General features: G+C 41.4%; 1 protein-coding gene across 1 annotated transcript; it reads right to left on the minus strand.

The window, feature by feature from the left end:
- Positions 1 to 3,461: 3,461 nt before the first annotated feature.
- On the minus strand, positions 3,462 to 22,374 carry RAB4A (RAB4A, member RAS oncogene family). Its single transcript, XM_009901177.2, has 8 exons — positions 22,200 to 22,374; positions 13,294 to 13,374; positions 12,007 to 12,121; positions 10,461 to 10,523; positions 9,136 to 9,290; positions 7,938 to 8,033; positions 5,674 to 5,834; positions 3,462 to 3,886 (listed from the first exon to the last, which is right to left on the minus strand). The coding sequence occupies exons 1-7, from the start codon at positions 22,228 to 22,230 to the stop codon at positions 5,719 to 5,721; spliced, it is 657 nt and encodes a 218-aa protein (XP_009899479.1). The 5' UTR covers positions 22,231 to 22,374; the 3' UTR covers positions 3,462 to 3,886; positions 5,674 to 5,718.
- Positions 22,375 to 22,784: the final 410 nt, after the last annotated feature.

The raw sequence follows: 22,784 nt of genomic DNA on the forward strand, positions 1-22,784 counted from the left end.
TTCTTCCTCTAACTCTTCCACATTATTAATACCCTTTCCTAATCTGACTGGCTTTTTGTCCCACTAATAAGTGAAAAAAAGTTAAATACATATAGAATATAATGCAAATTAGTTGTACAGAGTAATTGGCTTGTTAATAGCATTCATGTTTTTAATAACTTATAGGAACTGTGCATTTTGAGCTGTAAGGTACCTAATTGAATACAAAGAATGGCTCAACCTAATAGTCTCATTCTTCCCCTTTTGCTTTAAAAAACCTCAAACCCTGAAGTGTTAACTTGTGAAGGCATGTTCTCCAGGAGGCCTAGGCAGATCCATCTCATCCCTGGTGATTAGTGCAGATACACACAAGCTAAGTGTGCCTTTGCAACCATAGGACACAAAGAAGGAACTTCATGTCTTGTTCCTGTCTAGCAGGGCAGCAGGGTTGTGCCTTCCCCTGCCACAGCATGCTCCTAGGAAACACACTTAAGCACTCCAGCTTCTGTAGCTGCTGCTACTTTCCCAACCACATACTAAGTGGTGAATTTAACAGACTTGGGGGTGGGTTGGGGTGTTTTTTTTTTCCCCCCAAGATCACCTAAGGTTTGTCATGCTATGGATTTCAGTTAGTGGGCAAAACTTGTACAAGAGAATTTGTTTTAAGACACCTAGAAAATCAAGAAATTCTTTATTTGATGCTAGATACAAGCATGAAATGAAACAGTGTAGGCCAACAGAATCAGTAAAAGGCAAGACACAGGCTTTAAGACATTTAAATCTTTTAAAGATCTGAACAAGTGATGTTCCACATCCAGTAAATCCTAGGATATAGGCATCTGGTATTTCATATAAAATTCCAAACCACCTAGCTTTGGCAACATAAGAATTTTACACTGAAAACACATATAATTTAACCTGTTTATCACTTTAAGCTAGGTTTGGTTCGCTGTGTGAACTATGATGCTAAAGCTTAAAATCTACTCCCGGGCTGCTGTTAGCTTGTTTATTTTTAGAGATTAAAAAAAATCCTCAGAGACATGGTAAACTATCACTTGTACTGGTGCAAGCTACTGCTTCCAACAGTGCTGCCCTCAGTTGCCATTTTAGGTTTCTTGTTTTTGAAACTATCAGTCAGAGACACAGCATAAAAGGCTGCAATACTACAAACCATGCACAATTAGCCCAGTTAATATGTATACAGTAAGAGTATACAATTTAAAAAATGGTAAAAACATGTCAAAACTCTTACAATGACACTGTGCTTTCCTTCCAGAAGTGAAAGGGAACAGCTTAAGACAGTTGGGTACAGAAAGACTGAAGTTGTGCTTACTGCTGAACTACAGATGCTTGACAAAAATGATCACAAGAAGCAAGTATATGGAAGAGGCCAGTCTCGTATGTAAAGGGAAAAGGACAGGAAGTAGTACAAGACAATCCCTGTCAATCCCTTAAAAATGGCTATTAAAAAGCCAGAGAACTGAATAATGCTCCCTCACCCCTTTCAACTGCTACTGTAATAATGGAAAGAAGCGATCAACAGCCAACACCCCTTCAGCCATTGCAACAGTGGCAGGAGAGGCCAACCTCCAGCTCTACTTGTGCTATGTCCCAGCTGTCACTAATGTCTGTAGCGAGAAACTTGATTAGATTGTGGTAGGGACAGAGGGGCACAGACTTCTGAATTGGTTTGGGGTTTGTAACCCACACCCTCCCCTTTCCCCCAACCATGGCAGACACATGGCCAAATTGCAAGACATCACAGTTAATGATCTGCTGTTTGTACTGGTGAAAGAGACAAATGCATCCAATGTCTATTTCAGAGAACTTGCTTTTGGTAATTACTTCCACTTCTGAGTACTGGAAACGAAAATAGATTGTGAAGGATTAAGACAGGTAAGTTTCTTTGGAGTTTTGACTTTAATAATGCACAGCTGAACTAATTTAAAAATCCTTTATGCTCTTACCAGGAAGAGAGTACTCCTTGGAAATAAGAGTTACCAGTTATGGAACAAATCCAATCCTAAATATGATGAGGTACACAGGATAGAAACATAAGCCTTTGGACCCCACAGGCTCTTAAAAATGCAACCAAGGCTTTTCAAGTACAAAGCAAATGTAATTTCTTCTAATTCAGAGAAGACCTAAGGTGTACAGTTTTCAGCTACACATTCATTTTAACCAAAAATGTTAGGAGAAAGGGTGTAACTGTAAACAGCAGTGTACTTCCATGAAAAATGGTGTATCTCTGTGCAGCCCTCTTGCTTTGCTCTTGTGTTTTCACTGCCCTCTAAATTACAGCAATCAGTTCGGTTTTCTGGTTTAGCTTTTAGATGTGCATTTAACGAGCAACCCTGAAATAGAGACGATTCATATACAGAACTTCCAAGGAGACATCCCATTTCTAGTTTTACAAGTAAAGTAAAAACATCACTAGTGATTTCCATCAGTGCAAGTGAAATTGCCTCCCTGAATTGAATTGAATTCAGCTACCTTCAGAAACACTTTGTTTTGCAGCTCCTTATTTGGTAAAACAAAAGCCACATATCTGTTACTCTATCACTTGTCTTGGCACTGTAAAAATGATATGCAATACCTTGTTGTTTGGTCCTCTCTCTTGGACCCCCCCAACAAAGCTCTTCCTCTTCTGTCTCCAGATGAGGAATGGATTCCTAATCTCTTGCCCCAGAGCTCTTTCTCAAGCTTAAAAGAGAGCAGGAAAGAAACTCTGAATGCTATGTTTTAATGCAGAAACGTAAGTAGCATGCTTGGCATTTTTCCTTCCATCACATGAGTCTCCTGGAGGCTTTAATGGACAGCACTTAAAAGTAGTTCAAAGGGTAGAGCTCCAGCACTACAGCTTGCAAGTGCCCAGTTTTAAAGTCTAATTTTAAAATTCAAATTGTTAATTGTACTTGGTATTTTTTTTAAAGAAAGAAAGTAGTACTTTCAATTTCATACATTCAGGATACTTTAGAGCCAGCCAGTTGGGTTCAGTTTGTACCTCACCAGGTCTGCTTCAATACAGACCATATTTCCACAGCTGATGCTCCGTTTGTGATAGGAGAACCCATAAACCCAAGGCCCTGCCCTAGAATTCCCACACACAGAAGACGCACAGTTCTGTTCCCATCTACATTCCGCCTTCACTATGCCAGAGTAATACAAAACATGAGGACCAAGGGGAAAAAAAAAAATCCAAGTCAGTCATCAAGCATTTGAGAGACTTTTAACTTTGGAAATGTGATAAAACAGCTTCAGAAGTTATTTAAGAAGTGTGACAAACCAGGATATCTGAATGTCGATAAAAATTACTTTTCCGGCCCGACGCGTTAAGGAAATGTTAAGTGCGGGTCCTAACCGTATGTTGAGAGTCAGTCGTGTCAACAGCTTGTTAGAATGGGGCAAAGGAGGAACAAATGAAACAAGCCCTCGCTGCCAGTGCCAGTGGTTCTAGAATTCAGGAGATAGAGACACGTATCTCAGAAAGCTGTTGTGCAAGAAACAAGCATGACAAAGCCTACCTCAGTTAAATTCATTTGTATGATAGAAAAATAAAATATTGAACTGCCTGTAGTGCAACATTCTATCAGCATACATCAGTATACCATGCTCTGTAAGTTTAATGTGCCACTATTTACAGTAGATAGCGATGCTTTAAACCAGAGGTGAAAGAACAAAAATGGGTAAATGTTTTACATACAGGTACGAGTCTTAATATTGTCCACCCAAGGATCGCGTTCGCTTTGCAGACGTCCACGTCCCGTGCAGACTCCTGCCCCACACCACGCAGTACACCTTTCTCTCAGCAGCGGGCTGCCCAGTTCGCAGACAGTGGAAAGATGTTTTTAAAAAATGCATAGCCTTCAAGCTTTTCTGTTCCTTCAAATGCCACTGGCAAGGACTGCTGTAAAATACATGAGAACTCCATCTCTCTCTGATCAGTCTGAAAACTCCCAAAGTAAGATGAATAAATATCCCTTCCTGGAGAAGCTGTACCTAAGCTGAACTCAATTAATGCCCTTTTCCAGCAGTCTCTCTGCTGAAGGATGATATTTATAGGAGGACGAGAAGGGAGGGAAGCAGTTCAGGGACTCCTATCTGTTATTTAAAATTCGGAGCTTTAATTGGGAGCCAGGCTCCCAGAATAGAACAAAATATAAGAATGTAAAATTGTATGCTCCCTTATTGTGGTGCTTTGGCCCTGGCCTGGAGTCCAGTCCATCCTAATACACAGAATCACCAAGGTTGGATCAAAGAGCATCAAGTCCAGCCTGTCACCACAGACCTCACGACTAAACCATGGCACCAAGTGCCACGTCCAATCCCCTCTTGAACCCCTCCAGGGACAGGGACTCCACCACCTCCCTGGGCAGCCCATTCCAATGGCTAATGACTCTCAGTGAAGAACTTTCTCCTCACCTTGCGCCTAAACTTCCCCTGGCACAGCTTGAGACTGTGTCCTCTTGTTCTGGTGCTGGTCGCCTGGGAGAAGAGACCAACTGCCACCTGCCCACAACTGCCCTTCAGGTAGTTGTAGAGAGCAATAAGGTCGCCCCTGAGCCTCCTCTTCTCCAGGCTAAACAATCCCAGCTCCCTCAGCCTCTCCTTGTAGGGCTTGTGCTCAAGGCCTCTCCCCAGCCTTGTTGCCCTTCTCTGGACACTTTCAAGTGTCTCAATGTCCTTCCTAAACTGAGGGGCCCAGAACTGGACACAGTACTCATGGTGTGGCCTAACCAGTGCAGAGTACACTTATTTTAATGTTGTATAAAAATGAGTATAGTAAAAACAATGCAGTAACTATTGCCTGCAGTGCTTAATTTGACATCGCTGTCCTTCTATTAGAGAAACAAAGATTGATTGTATCAGAATAATTAACTATGTAGGGAGGAAGACCTGTCCTAAGAGTCACTTACATACTGCAAGGAGTTAAGTAAAAATCCTTGAACATTGAGAGGTGTCTTAAGGACTACTCTTTCTTATAAAGACTAACTACCAGAGCAGGTTATGCGACTTCTGTGTCTCTTCCCTACACTGTTAAAAGGAAAAATCTGCTCCTCACATTCCCTGAAGAACATCTTGGGAAGACTTTTCTTATAAGACTGCACACAATCTGTAGGTTGCAACAGCCCTAGAAGAGCTACTTTAGATGATAACATTGCTTAAGCAGAAAATGCTACTATTCTCGTTTACATTTCTGCTCATCACGGACAGGAATCAGAATGACCGGAGGCTGCTTTTAGGTAGGGAAAAAAAGGTTAGTGGAAGTTTGAAATCCAGTATTATCTTTAGTTTTCAAGTCTCCTGGACTTCATATTCTCAGGAAAGACTGTATCATAGCTTTGGACAAGCACAGGATAATGCATCATACAGCTTGTGAATTCTCTTTTCTAGTAGTATTTGTCCAGGACAGAACAGAAATTACTTACCTTTTGTACAGCATGTTAGGTAACTGTCAAGGCTGCTGTAATACATTTCAGGAATATAGAATTTGAAAATGTTTTCCACAGTATTACTCAGTAAGCGAAGACCTAAAAATACTTCGCTAAGAGCATTAGTCCTGCTTTAGGGAGCAGATGGTAGAAGAAAAACCAAAGTACAAAAAACCCAACAGATTCATTCTAACATTACTTTACAAGCACATTGATGAAATACAGTAATTTACCCAACACCCCCAGAGTTCTGTAACCTTACCTTCTGTATCTAAAGTAAGTATTTGGGATTTTGTGTTTTGCTTCTTTAACATCCACACTCTTGAGCACTTTGTGCTTGTGCTCTGCGTGGTGATCTCAACTGTCTCAAGGCAGCATCTCCATACTGAATACCTGAACCCATCCTTTCTGGATCCAGTTCTCCTGATGAGAAACAAAATGGTCACAAGAAGATGGATAACATGCAAATGACACATTCCAATTTAACTGGCAGTATCAGTTAGAAAATGCATAATGATATTCTGCTCTAGTTATGGAGAAATCTACTGCATTTCTGTTTACTTTTATGCAATTCCAAACCTGCATCAGCTTCTCCTGTAATTGCAACTGTGCCCTTAATCATCAACAACAGAAGCAGTTTGTCTGTGAGTTAGTCTCACAGAAATGTGTTGGTACTAATTATGTTTAACAAGGGAAATGTCCAAAATGTTTTCTGTGAGCACTGTTAAAGAAAACCTGCTTTCAGAGACTAATATGCAAAGAAAGTAGTACCACAGCTATCAAGCCGAATAAAAATGGATCAATCTAACAGGAGAACTGCATAAAGCACTATCCTCAGAGGGAATGAGCTCAACCATGCCTACTTCTGCTCTCCACTTCTGCCTACTCCATATCCTGTGCCGTCAGAAGGGTTCTTATGGCTGTATGGAGGAATGGCCAAGATTAGAAACGTTTGGTCTAAAATAAACAAACAAAACCAAACAGAGAAAAAAACCCAACAACACAGAATCCCTCTGAATAATTCAGATCACTTCTTCAGGTTCATCACACACACAAGCACTTTCTAAGTTAGCACATCAGCCCTTTGTAAGTTAGCTATCAACATCGTTCCCCCACACTAAGGGGACCAGTTGATAGCTTGAAGGTAGGGCTGCCATTCAAGAAAAGTCCTTGGCCAAGCTAGAGGAACAGCCTAGCAGAAACCTCATGAAACTAAACATATAGAGCTCAGCAGCGGTAATGGAACAACTCCAAGCACTGTTACAGGCTGGGGACTAAGTAGGCAGCAACAATTGGTTAGCAATGGAACACATTGCTAACTACCAATTTTCAGAGCTATAAACAGCTACAGGGGGACTATAGAATCTTTGTTCCCGGAGCATCTCAAAATAAGCCTTGACAAGCCCTGGGCAAGCGCTCCCAATCTGAACCCAAATGTGCTTTAAACAGGAGGATGGTCTACAGACTTCCATAGGTTCTTTCCAGTCTCAGTTTTTCCAGGACTCGGTGCATGTGTGCTGGCACAAAGTAAACAGAAGCAGCTCACAGGAAACAGGATTTACTTCTGTGTGATAAGGCTTCTTTCAATCAGTCATGGAACTACAGTACCATAAGGAACCAGCTATACTTTGAATTTTTGCTTGTGGTGGGATTGGTTTTGTTTTGCTTAATTTGTATTTTGTTTGGGGCTTTTTGTTTGTTGGCCTGTTTAAAATGAAAGGTGCTGTTCAGCATTGGTTTGATGCAGTAATTAGCAAATTCCTATGAAAACACTGCATTCTTCTAATCTAAAAATGTATGTTTGGCATTCAAAATATGCAATTCCAGCCTAAGACAGGCTTCAATATGGCCAATATTTAAAACTTTGAAGATATCTAACAGCTAGAAGATGAGACAGAAAAACTGGAGTGCAAACTAGCTATAATGTCACCTAACACTTTTGAGCCTGTCTCCAATAGAAACCTGCCCACTTGTACTGAGAAACTTCTGGTATATTTCTAGATCTGCAAAAGTAAAAATGGTTTCAACCAAGAGGCAAGAAGGTCACTTCAGAGAAAACAGTTGCTAGGAAGCGTCCCTGAAATGCTCAGTGTTGCTATTCAAATTCTCTGGAGTTTATTTCCTACTACATATCTGAAGCAGAACTAAAACTTTTGTCTGCCTTGATACTAAGTCTTTATTCTGCATTGCTAAAGGAGTCCAATGTCAGGCTTGATGTTTGTAGGGAGACAGCAACCTACAGAGCACACAGCCTGCCCTCAGAGCTGACTGTTAAGGTAAATACTGCGCAAAGACACCCACAATTCACACCACCACCATCCTTTTTAGATACACAGATCTGACTTACACACCCATTCCTCCTAAAGCATGTGGGATGCAGGTAAAACCCAAATGGGCTATTTTAGCAAAATGAAAATTTTGATTCTGTGGATTAATTCTGTTAGGGAACTTTCAATGGTGATACTGCCAGGTGCACTTTCTGTTTCCAGGAAACAAAAAGAAGAAAGAACATAAATATCAATTTACCTGATTCAATTTTATTGAGTATTTTTCTTGCACACTGTACAAAGGCCTCTTCAACGTTTTCCCCCGTTAGTGCACTTGTTTCCAAGAACATCAGCTCTGAATTTGACACAAGAAAAACAATCTCCAATCAGTTTGGAATATCTGACATAGTAATCGAAAGCATGAAAGCTAGGAATACAAATTTTCTTAATAAGAACTACCGCCAAAAACGTGTCCTCAGACTGGAAACTCTAAACACTACAGCCCAACCAGTAGTCTTCTGGATCCATGCCATGCACTGAACTCAGTTTCCCATGAGTAAAACTCTCTGCTTCCAACTGCAGCACACCCCATCCAACATTACCTACTAGCTACAGAATACAAAAATACTGAAAGCTAGGAAATCGTACTCTCAATTTTTTCCTCAGCCCACCGGAGGCAAGGCAATACCTGAAGTTGTTTTACATTCCCTAGAGAATATCTCTCCATGTAGAAGAAACTCCAAGTGGAAGTATCACTAGTAATGAGATGTAAACAGCACATGCTTCTACCAGCACAGAGGCACTGTCCTCTCTTTATAGAATAGAATAAACCAGGTTGGAAGAGACCTTCAAGGTCATCGCATCCAACCTATCAACTAATCCAAACCCCCTAATCAACTAAACCATGGCACCAAGCACCCTATCAAGTCTCCTCCTGAACACCTCCAGTGATGGTGACTCCACCACCTCCCCGGGCAGCCCATTCCAATGAGCAATCACTCTCTCTGTGTAGAACTTCTTCCTAACCTCCAGCCTAAACCTCCCCTGGTGCAGCCTGAGACTGTGTCCTCTTGTTCTAGTGCTGGTTGCCTGGGAGAAGAGACCAACCTCTGCTTGTCTACAACCTCCCTTAAGGTAGTTGTAGAGAGCAATAAGGTCCCCCCTGAGTCTCCTCTTCTCCAGGCTAAGCAACCCCAGCTCCCTCAGCCTCTCTTCGTAGGGCTTGTCCTCCAAACCCCTCACCAACTTTGTTGCCCTTCTCTGGACACGTTCCAGCAAGTCAGCATCCTTCCTAAACTGAGGGGCCCAGAACTGGACCTCATCATGTGCTGCCAGAACCCTTTTCTGTAGATTTTTGACAACATACAATGGGAAAAATAGTCCCTGACTACAAAATAAATAAATAAAGTAAGTATTAAGCATCTCTGAATGCCACATGAAGACTTTGTACCACTTACCATTTTCTTGTGCAAACCGAGATGCTTCTAAAAAAGTAACTTCACGATCTGCATCAAGATCCTTTTTGTTTCCACAAAGAATAATCACAATATTTTGACTTGCTAACATTCTGGCATCCGTCAACCAATTAGTAAGCGCATTGTAGGTTTCCCGGCTATGTAGAAAACGACATCCTTTATTGGAACACACTCCTTGCTTGTGAACAGATCACTCAACTAAAACTCAGAAGGCAAATCTGTATTTGTGGCAAACAACAAATTGCTGCTAGTCAGGCAAGTCATCTACACATCGCAATATGCCAGCTATGAACTGGGAAGAGTATCAAGTTCCTTCATGAAACTATTTCAAAGTTTAAAGTCTCTAAGAAGCAAAATTGAGGTTAACCACAATATATAAATAAATATACATAATGACACAACACCTTGTTAATGTGAAAAGCTAAAATTTTAAGCAGTGATGTAGGCTCAGCCTTTTGTGCATGAATTTTTGGGGTGACAATGAGCTGAAATTCAATTGATAACAAAATTTCAGGTGAGATAGCAAGATTTACCAGATTTACGTAGAATTGAGCTTCCATATTTGTGTCAAGACCAGTAATACTGCAGGCTGCTACCCTGCACACACCATTAGTCATTGTCATGGTGGTCAGAGATAATGCTTTCAAGCAGTAAGACTGAAAAATGAGTCCAACTGACCTTAAGAAAAGAACAATGTGACTATTTCAAAGACTGCTCAGAGGAGAAGAGGCCACTCACGGGACAAAACCCAACAGATCGAGGGAATCGGCGTTAACCGGCACAAAAATTACCTGACAAGTATCGGTCAATGGTGGCCAGGACACAAATGTGGAAATATTGAATGGTATTCCATTGGCTGCCTATAATATTAAAATTTTACAAAATGCACAGATGAACAGAATTTTGTGCCACAGTTGAGGAATGTGTAGGTAAAGCTAGCCAGAGGATGACCTGTTATACCAGCATACTAAGAAGCGGCTTCCACACGTAGGGGTGTACTACCTTGGTTAAATGTGGCTGAAGTCTGCTCTTAGTTTCTGTTGCAAAGCTTCTTGAGTCAGTGGGTGCATGTATACCACCATGATTAAAACAGATACTGGTAGGCCAGTTCCCCTGTATTTGTCTAACCCTTTGAGGCTGTTTACATTTAAGACATTGACAACATTTCATGCATACAAGTTCCAAGACTTAAACACACACTAAAACAGAAGTACTTTTTATAATTATTTTCTTCTTGTCCATTCTCTGATTAGGTGAGAGGAATCACTGTGTGTTAATTGTATCCAGTAATCTATAAGAGATTTTACCTGGTTATGTCATAAACAAGCAATGCACCTGCAGCTCCTCTGTAGTAACTCCTTGTTACAGACCTGAAATAAAAGTAGATTTACATTTCCATAATATCTTGTTTTAAATCTGGGTGAATATAATGCAATCTATAGCACGAAACAGAGGTCTCATTTACACATTTAAAATAAAATGTGTCTTTTAGACAGTCTTATCAGCTGTATGGCAGTAGGCTATTTACAAAAAGACATTTGACAAAGCCCTGTCACGAGATATAGCCAGAGTCCATTTGAACCTGTTTGCTGCTGAAGCTACACATATCGCAATACTTTATTGCCTGATACAGAACTGGGACCTGATGATGTTACCACAATCATCATCATTAATCACCATAATCATAATTAACTTATGTTTGAACTCTCAGCACGGGAAGAAAATGAGTAAAGTAATTGTAACTGAACAATGTAAGAATCCTCAAGCTGCTCCTCAAGCAAGGAAACTAAAAGCAAAACATCCTTCAAAAGGTAGAGGAAGAAAAACCCCTGCTAATTGTGCAGAGGTGTGATCAGCTTTAAAAGGAAAAGAATTAGATTGATTATAAAAAACAGGAAAAAATGACTGGTAATCTGTGGCACTTTGAACTTGAGAGCAGAATTTGCACAAGCCTCTGAAAGTACAGAACCTCCAAGCTCCTCAGAACCCCATGATATCTGGGCCAACACACTGAAGAGATCTCATTAATGGAGGCTACTTGCTGAGCACTTGCTCAGCTTTATCTAGTAATGGGTGTATCCAAAGAACTTCTCTAACACTGTGACTGTATAGTTAGCCACTGCCCTCCACCAACCAAAGAAACCTCACACACACAGACACCAACCCCCCCCCAATATTTTTGATATGTTTATATTATGATATGCTTGAGGGTGAATGTACCCAGACACACTAGGCCTTTATTGAGTTTGATAGATGCCTCAGATGTGACAGTTAAAATACAGCAGTATTTTAACCCCAGTACATTGGTGGTTCTAAGCTAACAAATGCATTTCTTGTTCTTTAACAAAGTTAAGAGACCTCGGTCCTCTAGAAGTGCATTTACCCAATGAACTTGGTAACCAATTTATTTCTTTTTCCCTGATAAAAGAACATTATCCTATGAAACCATTTTCCTGCAAATTGTGAACAGCTTACAACTTCCTGGCATTTACTTTTTTCTCAACCAATAAAAGGTCTTCAAAACAGAGTTAAGCACACAATCTAAAAAAACTGTTCTGAGTTTGGCTGGTGAACAAACCTTTAGCCACGGGTTCTACTCATACCTTAATTATCACAGAAAATACCCAAAGGAAAGAGCAGAAGCTCAGACCCTGCAAGGCAGCTTTGCTTTGCTTAAATCAGTAGATGTATGTTGCCATGTCCAAGTTGGAAGATCCGGCATAGTTAATAATACGAAAGTTCATACAACTGACCAAGAAGCTATGCCTAACATATAAACAGGGGTAAACAATACCCAATACCCACAGCAACCATTTAATAACAAACACTTAATAAAAGAATTGAAAAGGGTACCTGAATCTCTCTTGTCCTGCTGTATCCCATATCTGCAATTTTACATATTTACCACCAACGTTTATGATCTTTGAACCAAACTCCACTCCTATAGTATGATTTGAGTCATCTTTGACTACAAAAAAGAAATAAGACCAAACTTATTTGGAGACTAGTTAGTGTGAATCATTATTTTCTTTTTTTTTACATAATCCAATTAAGGTATAATTGAAACACCTCTGTGTAATCACAAAATTATTTCTCAAACTACCAAATTCAGTGCCACTTGTCAGTCTACTGCCACCATGCCGAAATAAACGTTCTTGGCATTTCTGAACAGCTTATTCAGTGGAAAATTACTAAGAAGTCCTGCCTTAAATAATTTCCAGTTCACATTAGTTAAGTGGCAAGATAACGGTACACTTTGTTTTTTTCCAGCTGTGTGTTCTAACATTTGGAAGCAATTTAAAATTCATGGAAAAGCAGAACACAAAAAGACATGGTCTTGCCCTTGAAAAAAATCAGGTGCTACTTCTTAAAGCATGAAGTTAAGATATTTCCTTTGTACATAATTGGTATCACAAATTCTCTGCAATATACAACCGCCCTTACTGCAAGCAAGGACACAGTTCAATCACAGAATCATGCTACATTCCTTAGTGATTACATATTATTATCCTAGAGCTGCTCCTCAAGAGACAGGGTGAATTGCCATTCAGTTGAGAAAGACAAGTCACCTTAGATTGACAAGGGTTTCTAAATGCACATTATTTTTTGTTTAGTCATCATGCTAAATGCACGACCCAACAGCAAATTTCTATCAAGTATTTATCTCTAACCAACATTTACAACTGAGTCTCTACCAGTATTTATTATAAAATACAGTCCTTAGATACTTCATGTTGTTATTTAGAAAGAGATTGACAGGCTTTCTAGCTCTATTCAACTCAACTGTTCTTTCATCTGCTCAGTATTTTTTCTCAAAGATCCAAGTCTCTACTGTATACCCAGCTGCAAAACACAATAACCACAAAAGTAAGTCTGCATTTTTGTCAACCACCCGTTACGCTTATTTGAGAGAAGCAGAGAATACTGCTCAATATCAGGATTTTGAAAGAGGCAAACAGTGGGCAAAAAATATTGGTGAATGCAGCATGGTTCTGAACGCAACTCTCAGTACAAACTCTCATCTATAAACATAAGACAATTGTGAGAACTTTCACAAAGAGAATAGATGCTCATTTAGGCACAGCCTTCATCTGTGATACAAAGCAACAGAGAAGTCTTACTATGCTTACATATACTTACATTTCTTTTCAATAAATTGGTGTAGTAAACAGGACTTTCCAGTTCCAGCATTTCCTATGACCAAGAACTTAAACAGGAAATCTGAAAATTGAAAGACAAAAAAACCCAAAACCTGCTAAATTTTAGTACACACTCACCTTGTTTTTCACAAGACCAAGTACACAAGCCAGTACAAATGTAGTATCACCAGCCAGTACAAAAGCCCTACATAATGTTGTTTCCTAAAATGAATGTGGGTCTCTATTTGTGAATTTTTTGGTTATTTTATTTTATTCACAGTAACTTGAGCTTCTCTATATTAACTGCTTAATACTCTGTTTTAATACTTGTAAAGATAGAACAGCTACAATATTTGTGAACAAAATTTACATGCAAGAGGTAATTCTTATTCTGGGATGCCTGCTTTCATGTTTCTTCTACCTGGTAAATGCAGGTACTTCTGGTACTTTACCTATTTATGAGCCATTTACATCACTGTCCATTAGGAATACATGCATTCAGGATCTATAATGTTTCAACAGTTACATATAATGCTTTAATACAACCCCTCTCAGATCTGCTTGGCTAAAGACTGAAGAACACTTCCTTATCTTACCACTCTCAAACATATACACTAACATGCTGTGATTAGAAACTTTACAACTCCCTTCCCCTGCCATCAAGGCAGCCTTTAAAGTTTGTGCAAGATTCATTATTTATTTTTCTGTCATGAGCAGTCACCTTTACAACTTTATTTTAGTTTCTCTTACAAACACAGCATATCTCCAGAAGTCATCAAAAAGAAAGCATTGAATGAAAAGAACTAAGAGCAAAATATCAACAAAACCAATAACATTCATTTCGTTAACAGTGTTCAGCCTTCCATGATGTTGTAACAGAATGGGTAGGTGCAGGGGGACCAGTGGATACAGTCTACCTTGACCTTAGTAAGGCTTTTGACACAGCCTTCCATACCATTCTTGTGACTAAGCTCAGGAAGTACGGGATAGAACAGACAATGAGATGGATTAGGAACTGGTTACACAACAGAGTGCAAAGAGTGGTGCTCAGTGGTGCCAAGTCCAGCTGGAAAGCTGTAACTAGTGGAGTCCCCCAGGGATAAGTGCTGGGTCCAGTCCTGTTCAACATCTTCATCGATGACATTGATGAGGGGACAGACAGACAGTGTGTCTGCTCAGCAAGTTTGCTGAGGATACCAACCTGGGAGGCTTGGCTGATACACCTGAAGGCTGTGCAGCCATTCAGTGAGACTTGGACAGACTGGAGAGCTGGGCAGAGAGGAACTTAATGAGGTTCAACAAGGATTAGTAGAGTCCTGCAGCTGGGAAGGAATAATAAACTGCACCAGTACAGGTTAGGAGGTGATCTGCTGGAGAGCAGCCCAGTGGAGAAAGACCTGGGAGTCCTGGTGGACAAGTTATGCGTGGGTCAGCAATGGGCCCAGCAGATTGAGGGAGGTTCTCCTCCCCCTCTACTCTGCCCTGGTTAGACAACATCTGGAATACTGTGTCCAGTGTTGGGCTCCCCAGTTCAAGAGAGACAGAGGCCTGTTGGAGAGAGTCCAACAGAGAGCCACAAGGATGATTAGGAGACTTGAGCATCTTCTCTATGAAGAGAGACTAAGAGACCTGGGGCAGTTTTGGGCTGCCCAGTTCAAGAAGAACAAGGATCTACTTGACAGAGTCCAGTGGAGAGCTACCAGGATGATCAAGTGACTGGAACATGTGCCCTATGAGGAGAGATTGAGAGCCCTGGGGCTTTTTAGTCTGGAGAAGACTGAGAGGGAATTTAATAAATGGTTATAAATATCTGAGGGCTGAGTATCAAGAGGGAGGGGACAAGCTCTTCTCCATTGCACTCTGTGACAGGACAAGGGATAATGGCTAAAAACTACAGCACAGGAGGCTCCACCTCAACATGAGGAGGATCTTCTTCACTGTGAGGGTCACAGAGCACTGGAAAGGGCTGCCCAGAGAGGTTGTGGAGTTTCCTTCTCTGGAGACTTTCAAGACCCATCTGGGTGTGTTCCTGCATGACGTGTGCTAGATTCTATGGTCCTACTCTGGCAGGGGGGTTGGACTTGATGATTTTCAAAGGTCCCTTCCAACAACCTATGATCCTATGAATTGTGAAATGGGTTACAGAGACCCTGACTCAGGCGATGGCAAGTCAAAGCACTGATACATTATCAGAACCTCATTTGAGTCTTTAGTTTTACAAATCAAATTTAACACGCACACACACACAAATCTCCGCATGCTCATTCCATTTTATGTAGGAATTGTCAACTCTTATGACACCTCATAAACACCCCCAGGGCAATGGTAAAAGCAACAAGCCAGTTTATCACATGGTAAAAAAAAAAAATCCCATTGTTGAAAAGTTAATAACAAAAATACAGGGCTATGAGTATTAGGATGTGCCACCATCCTTCATCTTCACCTGTCTTCCAAATTTTATTCACATTTAAAAATGAGGCAGTGTTTTACCAAGGATTTTGCCTTTTTTTCCACATTTTACCTATGCATGATTTTTCTTGTTGCAAATGTTGTAACAGACTTGGTAGAGAGTCCATATTCTACCCTTCTCAGAAAGAGATTACTGTTTCTTGCTCACAAATGCGACCACTAACACACTCCAGACAGTCTGTTCCAAGCTCCTCTCATTCTTGACGCCCCCACCCAGCTGCTCATGCTTTCTGGATGGAAAAAAAAACCCAAAGTTACAAAACTGATTTTGCTTCAGGTTGTGAAAATTTTGTGTGTTATCTCCTGTAAAGAAGGGAATTTTATGTCATCTCAGCTTCATTCTATCAAATTTTCATTGCTAGTATGAAATGCAGACATCATAAATAGCTCCAAAGTGTTAGAGTAATAAAAAAAACCTCACCTCTGACAGAAAGCCAAGTTTCTCTTTTTACAGAGGATTTAAATGTAAGCAATGAGCTGCCTTGTGTACTTATTTTTTCTACATTTAAACTGCTGTGGGTGTGTGTAACCTCACTGGATTTATCACTCTCAGAGAGCTCCCCAAAATGTGAGATGTTCTGTGACACAGTCACAATTACAGTAATCTGTTTCTCTGAAGGAGTTTTTTTGTTTATAAAAATCTGAAATCCATTAAAACTGCTTCTGCTATACAGCTGGTGAATGCTGCTACAATTGGCTTGATAAAAACAACTGCAAAGCTCAAGGTTACTTTCCTTTTTTCCCAAGGAAGACTCATCCTGTTGACAGCAGTGTAACAGGTACTGGCAAAATAAACCGGGAAAACAACAAATCTGAAGCTCTGTTCCCACACTGATTTGCTCTGAGAATGTAAGCACCGGTTGTTAAATGTTGTTGTGCGACCCACAAAACCATGCTGAACAGCAACTCTAACACGCGGCCGGCAGGGAGCTGAGACAGCAGGGTCACTGTCAGGGACAGCTTCAGCACAGCAGAGTATTTTTCCCGAGATGCTTTAAGTTGAAGTGCTTTATATGTTGCTCTGAGAGCAAAGGTGATATTTGGGGATTTCATATTCACGTCTTCAAACTGGTAACATATTATAGCAACACCACCACTATTCCTTTCAAAATTCTACTGAGCCTGACAACTTGAAAAGGAAATAGTTCCCACAAATAAATCACTTAAATGCTGACTCAATACCTGCTTAGGTAGCAAACAAAAAGTGGTAAAACAACAAACAGGTTTCAGCAAAAAGCTGAAACTACAGCTACATTTCACTTGTTTACAGTATCAAAGTAAGAGATATGTGTTTTATTCTACCATTGTTATGGAAATATAAAAATCTTGTAATTAAAAAAAAAAACCACCAACACCCCCCCCACAAACTCTCAGCACCAAAGGCAGCAGTGTTCCCAAACACATGCAGTCTTGTAATTAACACTTTGAATTTACATTCATAAAGAGAGAAGGGGGCCAGAAAGAGAGAAGGGGGCCAGAAAGAGAAGCCATTTCCCCTGCTTACTCCTTCCTCTAGCAATAAGAGTTGACAAAAAGGTAAAAGAAAGAAACTTGGCTCTGTTCTGATCTGCATAATGAATGCCAAAAGAGGGAAGATCTGATTTCTTAACAAGCAAGAGAGCTATCACCTCTAAACAATAAAACCATATTTGAAATAAACTGCAGGCCTGGGTGAAAAATGCAGGGATCATCAGAGAAGTGGAAGGGAATGGCATAGGGAGAAAAAGATGAATCAAGTTGTCCAGACCAAAAAGGATTATTATTCTTTAAAAGGACAGAAAACTATACATTCCCTGACAACAACAGAGACTGATAAACTTATGTGATCAGAGTAGTAGAGACTGGTAGAGAAAACACAGATAAGCAGAGACCAGAGTTTTGACTGTAATGTTACATATCATAGTCTTTCTTCTAGCTTTATATCATTTAAAATCTAAAGGTTGCTTTGCATTTACTTGTTAAGGCTAAAGTACTTCTATGTCAGTCTATAATTACCATAACACAAGTCCATACACGTTTTGCACAGATGAAAGCAAGCATCTCCAGAGAAGGGCCACAGGGACGATTAGAGGACTTGGAGCACCTCTCCTATGAGGACAGACTGAGGGAGTTGGGGCTGTTCTGTCTGGAGAAGAGAAAGCTCAGAGGAGAGCTTATTGTGGCCTTCCAGTATCTTCAGGGTGCCTACAAGAAAGCTGGAGAGGGAATTTTTAGGGTGTCAGGTAATGATAAGACTAGGGGGAATGGAACAAATACAGAAATAGGTAGATTCAGATTTCATGTTAGGAAGAAATTCTTCCCCATGAGGGTGGTGAGACACTGGAATGGGTTGCCCAGGGAGGTGGTAGAAGCTCCATCCCTGGAGGTTTTTAAGGCCAGGGTGGACATGGCTCCGAGCAACCTGATCTAGCGTGAGGTGTCCCTGCCTATGGCAGGTGGGTTGGATCTAGATGATCCTTGAGGTCCCTTCTGAGTCTAACACTTCCATGATTCCATGTGTTGTTAAATGTTAAATCTCCACAGTGAGGCCACTGCATCTGAGAAAACTCACATTGAAAGAATTTTGCTATGCATAAGGGATTTGTTTTCAATGTTACAAGATAAACTGTTTAAAGAATGATGTTCCTCTCCCAAAAGCAGCAGTAAAACATTCTTTCTAAACTTAGTCTTAAAATTAACAGGCTTTTCTGTATTCACTTTTTTTTTTTTTGGCACTTTGTAAGGGAAATAAGTTGATCACATGGGACAAAGATGAAAAGATTAGAATGAAGAACAGATATGTAACTGACCAAATAGAGCCACAGGAGAGAAAACATGGTTTCTGAACAAAGCATTTAGTGCCAAAACCATGAGAGGCTACAGACCTTGGCTTGAAAAGAGGGAAGAGACAAGAATCACAATAAGGGACAGAAACAGCTGGGAAAACTGTGAACAGAAAAGCTTCAAAGTAGAATCTGACACAGAGAAAAGAACTCCAGGGGGGAAAAGAAAAGTCAGGAAGGGACATATAAATTACCCAAAATGTATAGTAAAGTATGATAGCAGAAAGGACAGACCAGACTATCTTATGGATAGAGAAAAATACTGCAAAACTTACACCCTTTCAAAGGGAAGAGAAGTTGAAACCTCACAGTAAAATTAAAGTTGTTATAAAAGAGAGCAAAATGACATTGAAAGAAACTCAACCAACAAACCACCAACCAGTTTCCTGAGTCTATCCACATGGCATGAAAAACTTAAGGTTACATAATTAGAATGGGTCATAATCCAAGTAATAATAGTTAAAATTCAGTTCATGAATAAGTATCTTCAAGAGCAGGGATTCCAGCACTGAGGCGACAGTAACCACTGCTCACAGTCATTGGGGGGTCACTGTCTTAATACTTCTATCATCCTTGATGATCACTGTAACAGCTAGTCAGAAACAAACCTCTCTGTGTTAGGATAGTGAGCACATTAAATCCCAGAATGTTCATCCAACACAGAAGAACCACAATGTTATCACATCATCCTCTTTACATTGAACTGTGAATTGGGCTGCTACATCTATAGACAGGACACTGCAAAATTACATACTGACTACTGTTATGGCCAGAGATGGTATAGACATTGTTAAATTTCATGTTGTAACTTAGATTTTATTCTTGTATCTACTCTAAACCTTGACACTCTCAAGTACTGCAGCTCAGAATTTTTGTAGCTTGTGTATGAATAGGACAAACATAGAAACTCAAAAGAGAAATACACCAAACAAGAATTAAGCAAACAAAAGGAACAACCCACCACTACGAACTTTCAATTTGAAGAGCTTGCTTTCTAGAAGACTAAAACTTTCTGAAAGTATCAATAGTGACATTTGGCTTAAACCTGCTCTTTTGTGTCATTGTAACAATATGAAAAATGTTGAAATGTATTTGTTTCAGACACAATCATCTATTGAGCTTTCTTATATTAGAACATGGGAAGAAGAGCACCACCGAAATTATCTCCATCATCTTTCATTGCATACCAATCAATTTCCTTAGAGACAACTATAAGCACAGCCAAGGTGATCTTGAGGCTCAGGGGAGACCTTATTGCTCTCTACAACTACCTGAAGGGAGGTTGTAGACAGGTGGGGGCTGGTCTCTTCTCCCAGGCAACCAGCACCAGAACAAGAGGACACAGTCTCAAGCTGCACCAGGGGAGGTTCAGACTGGATGTTAGGAAGAAATTCTACACAGAGAGAGTGATTGGCCATTGGAATGGGCTGCCCGGGGAGGTGGTGGAGTCACCGTCATTGGAGATGTTCAGGAGGAGACTTGATGGGATGCTTGGTTGCATGGTTTAGTTGATTAGGTGGTGTTGGATGATAGCTTGGGCACGATGATCTCGAAGGTCTCTTCCAACCTGGTTTATTCTATTCTATTCTACAATAGTTCAGAGCATGAAGAATTAGTTCAAACTCAAATCTAGATCTATAGAGCACATGTGTATTCTACAAATAAATTTTACATGTTTCAAGAAAATAAGAAGCAGGGTCTTAATCACAGAATAATTTCAGTTGGAAAAGACCTTTAAGATCATCAAGTACAAACATTATTTAACTACCAAGCATAGTGGTAAACCATGTCCCTTAGCACCATAGGTGAGTCTTTTAAACACCTCCAGTGATTGGGATTCAACCACCTACCTGGGAAGCCTGTTCCAACCTTTAATAACTCTTTCAGTGAAGAAGGTTCTTCTCTAATATCCAATCTAAACCTCCCCCTGCTGCAACTTGAGGCCATTTCCTCCTGCCCTATCACTTGTTACTAGGGAAAAAAGACCACCCACCTCACTCCAATCTCCTTTCAGGTAGTTTTAAAGAGCAAGAAGGTCACCTTTTCTCCAGACTAAACCACCATAGTTCACTCAGCTGCTCCTCATAAGACCTGTTCTCCAGACCCTTTACCAGCTTTGTTGTCCTCTGGATCTGCTCCAGGACCTCAATGTCTGTCTTGTAGAGAAGGCCCCAAAACCAAACACAGTACTCAAGGTGTGGACTCAGTACTGCTGAGTACAGGGGGACAGTTACTTCCCTGGTCCTGATAGCTACACTGTTCCTAATACAGGGCAGGATGCTGTTGGCATTCTTGGCCACCTCTGCACATTGTTGGCTCATGTACAGTTGGCTGTTGATCAATTAATATCCTAACATTTGCACCCTGAAGGCCGATGCATATTCTTGCCTCATTTTATCACTTAGTTCTGTGCATTTGCTGTACACCAAAGCACTGATCACTGAGCCAAAACATCTTAAAGAGGTGTGACTATGGTATTGAAAATAAATTGACTTACACAGCAGAAATAATCAGGTCAGTTAGCCTACTAGTAAGCACACCTGATATCCATGCCAGCCTCCCTCACAGGTAGCAGAGCAGTTGTATCCAATTTTGCTTTAATTATCCAAAGTATTCCTTATTTTCAAGATTCTGCTCTAAAAGCAGGAAAATACAAGTCCAGCTCTAAAGAGTGAACAACTGCTGACGGTAAAATGTCAGCAACAGACAAAGCTAGAAAATTACAAGTGAAAGAGTTTATCACACTATTGAATTCTGATCTTACTCTCCAACAACCCCATCACACAGACTTTTAACATGCTAATATGCATGACGCTGGCTTTCTACTGCTAAATATTACAGATCTGTATGTTATGGAAACAGGTAGGGAAAAAAATGATTCAACAAACCGAGTTGTTTCAAGATAAGTTGTAACGAAGAGAAATGAACACTGTTCAGTCGCTTTCCATCTCAACCCAGCCAGCAACAGCAGCGCTGCCTACATTTTTGACTCCTGACTTCTCTGATGCTTCCCTGTAAAAGCACTGACACACCCTGTCAGTGCCTGCACTCCAGCATACTCCTTTGCATGTTTTTCTACCAGTAGCAGTCAGACATCCATGCCAACATCGGAACGTATGAACATACTCACTGATCTCTGCCCCACAACTCACTCTCCAAATCAACTCTTTTCAATGCTTGCACATCTATCACACCAGGTTCAAAATCCTAACTTGAGCCTCAAAAGAACACAATCGCCACCCAATTAAAGAAACCAGCGAATACACACTGCAACTTTTCTTCCGAATGCACGCGTCCGTGCTCCCTCGCTCAGATCCCGCTCGCACTTCAGTATGTCCACTCTAGGAAAGATCATTTTGAACACTCACTGTCGTGTCAGCCCCGGCACCAAAGGGCGAGGAGGCACGGCACTACGGTGCACACAGCTCACAAGAGCAGGTAAAAGACAGAAGCAGCAGCCGGCAGCTGCACTCCTCACACCACACCAGTTCAAACCCCGCTCCGCCGCCCCCCCTACACACCGGCCGTCACCTCGCTCCTTAGGAGGTGACAGCCCAGGCCCAGGCCCGCTCCTCAAGAACAGGAGTAGGGTCCCCTTATCCCATCCTGTTCCTACCGTAGGTCTCGGACATGGCAGACTGCGACATTCCAGGAGCGGTGAGCCACACTCCTCCCACTGCCCTGCCCTGCCCTGCCCGGCGACGGTGCGCTGCGGCCCGGCAGAGCCGAGCGAGCGGACCAGGAGGGAATAGGAGGAGCCACTGGAGCCCTGGGAGCCCCGGCCCGGCTCAGCCCCTCAGGCGCACGCGCGCGCAGGCCGCCACGCCTCCTGCCGGCTGCGGCGAGGAGGGCCAAGGGTCGCGAGCCCTGCGTCGCGCAGGCGCAGCGGGCTCGCGCCCAGCGTTCCCGTGCGCGCCGCCCTGGCCGAACAAGCCTCCCGTGCGCGCCTGCCGCGGGGCGCTGGTCCTGCCGGTTGTGTCCCCATTCACCTCAAGCCTCCCTCATCCCAACCTACCCGCTGCCTCGGCAATGTCTGTGTCACAAGATGGAGGTGTCTGCGTGATGGTGGAGGTTCCCCTGTTCTTCCTGCAAAATACAGCATCTGGGGAGGATGCTGCATGCAATGGGGTGAGCCTGTCTGGCTGCCTTTAGGAGAAATGGGCCCTCAGTTCTGGCGTATTTAATTGTCTGGAATCTGAAC

This window comes from Dryobates pubescens, chromosome 6 (assembly GCF_014839835.1).
Source record: "Dryobates pubescens isolate bDryPub1 chromosome 6, bDryPub1.pri, whole genome shotgun sequence".
NCBI classification, from domain to species: Eukaryota; Metazoa; Chordata; class Aves; order Piciformes; family Picidae; genus Dryobates; species Dryobates pubescens.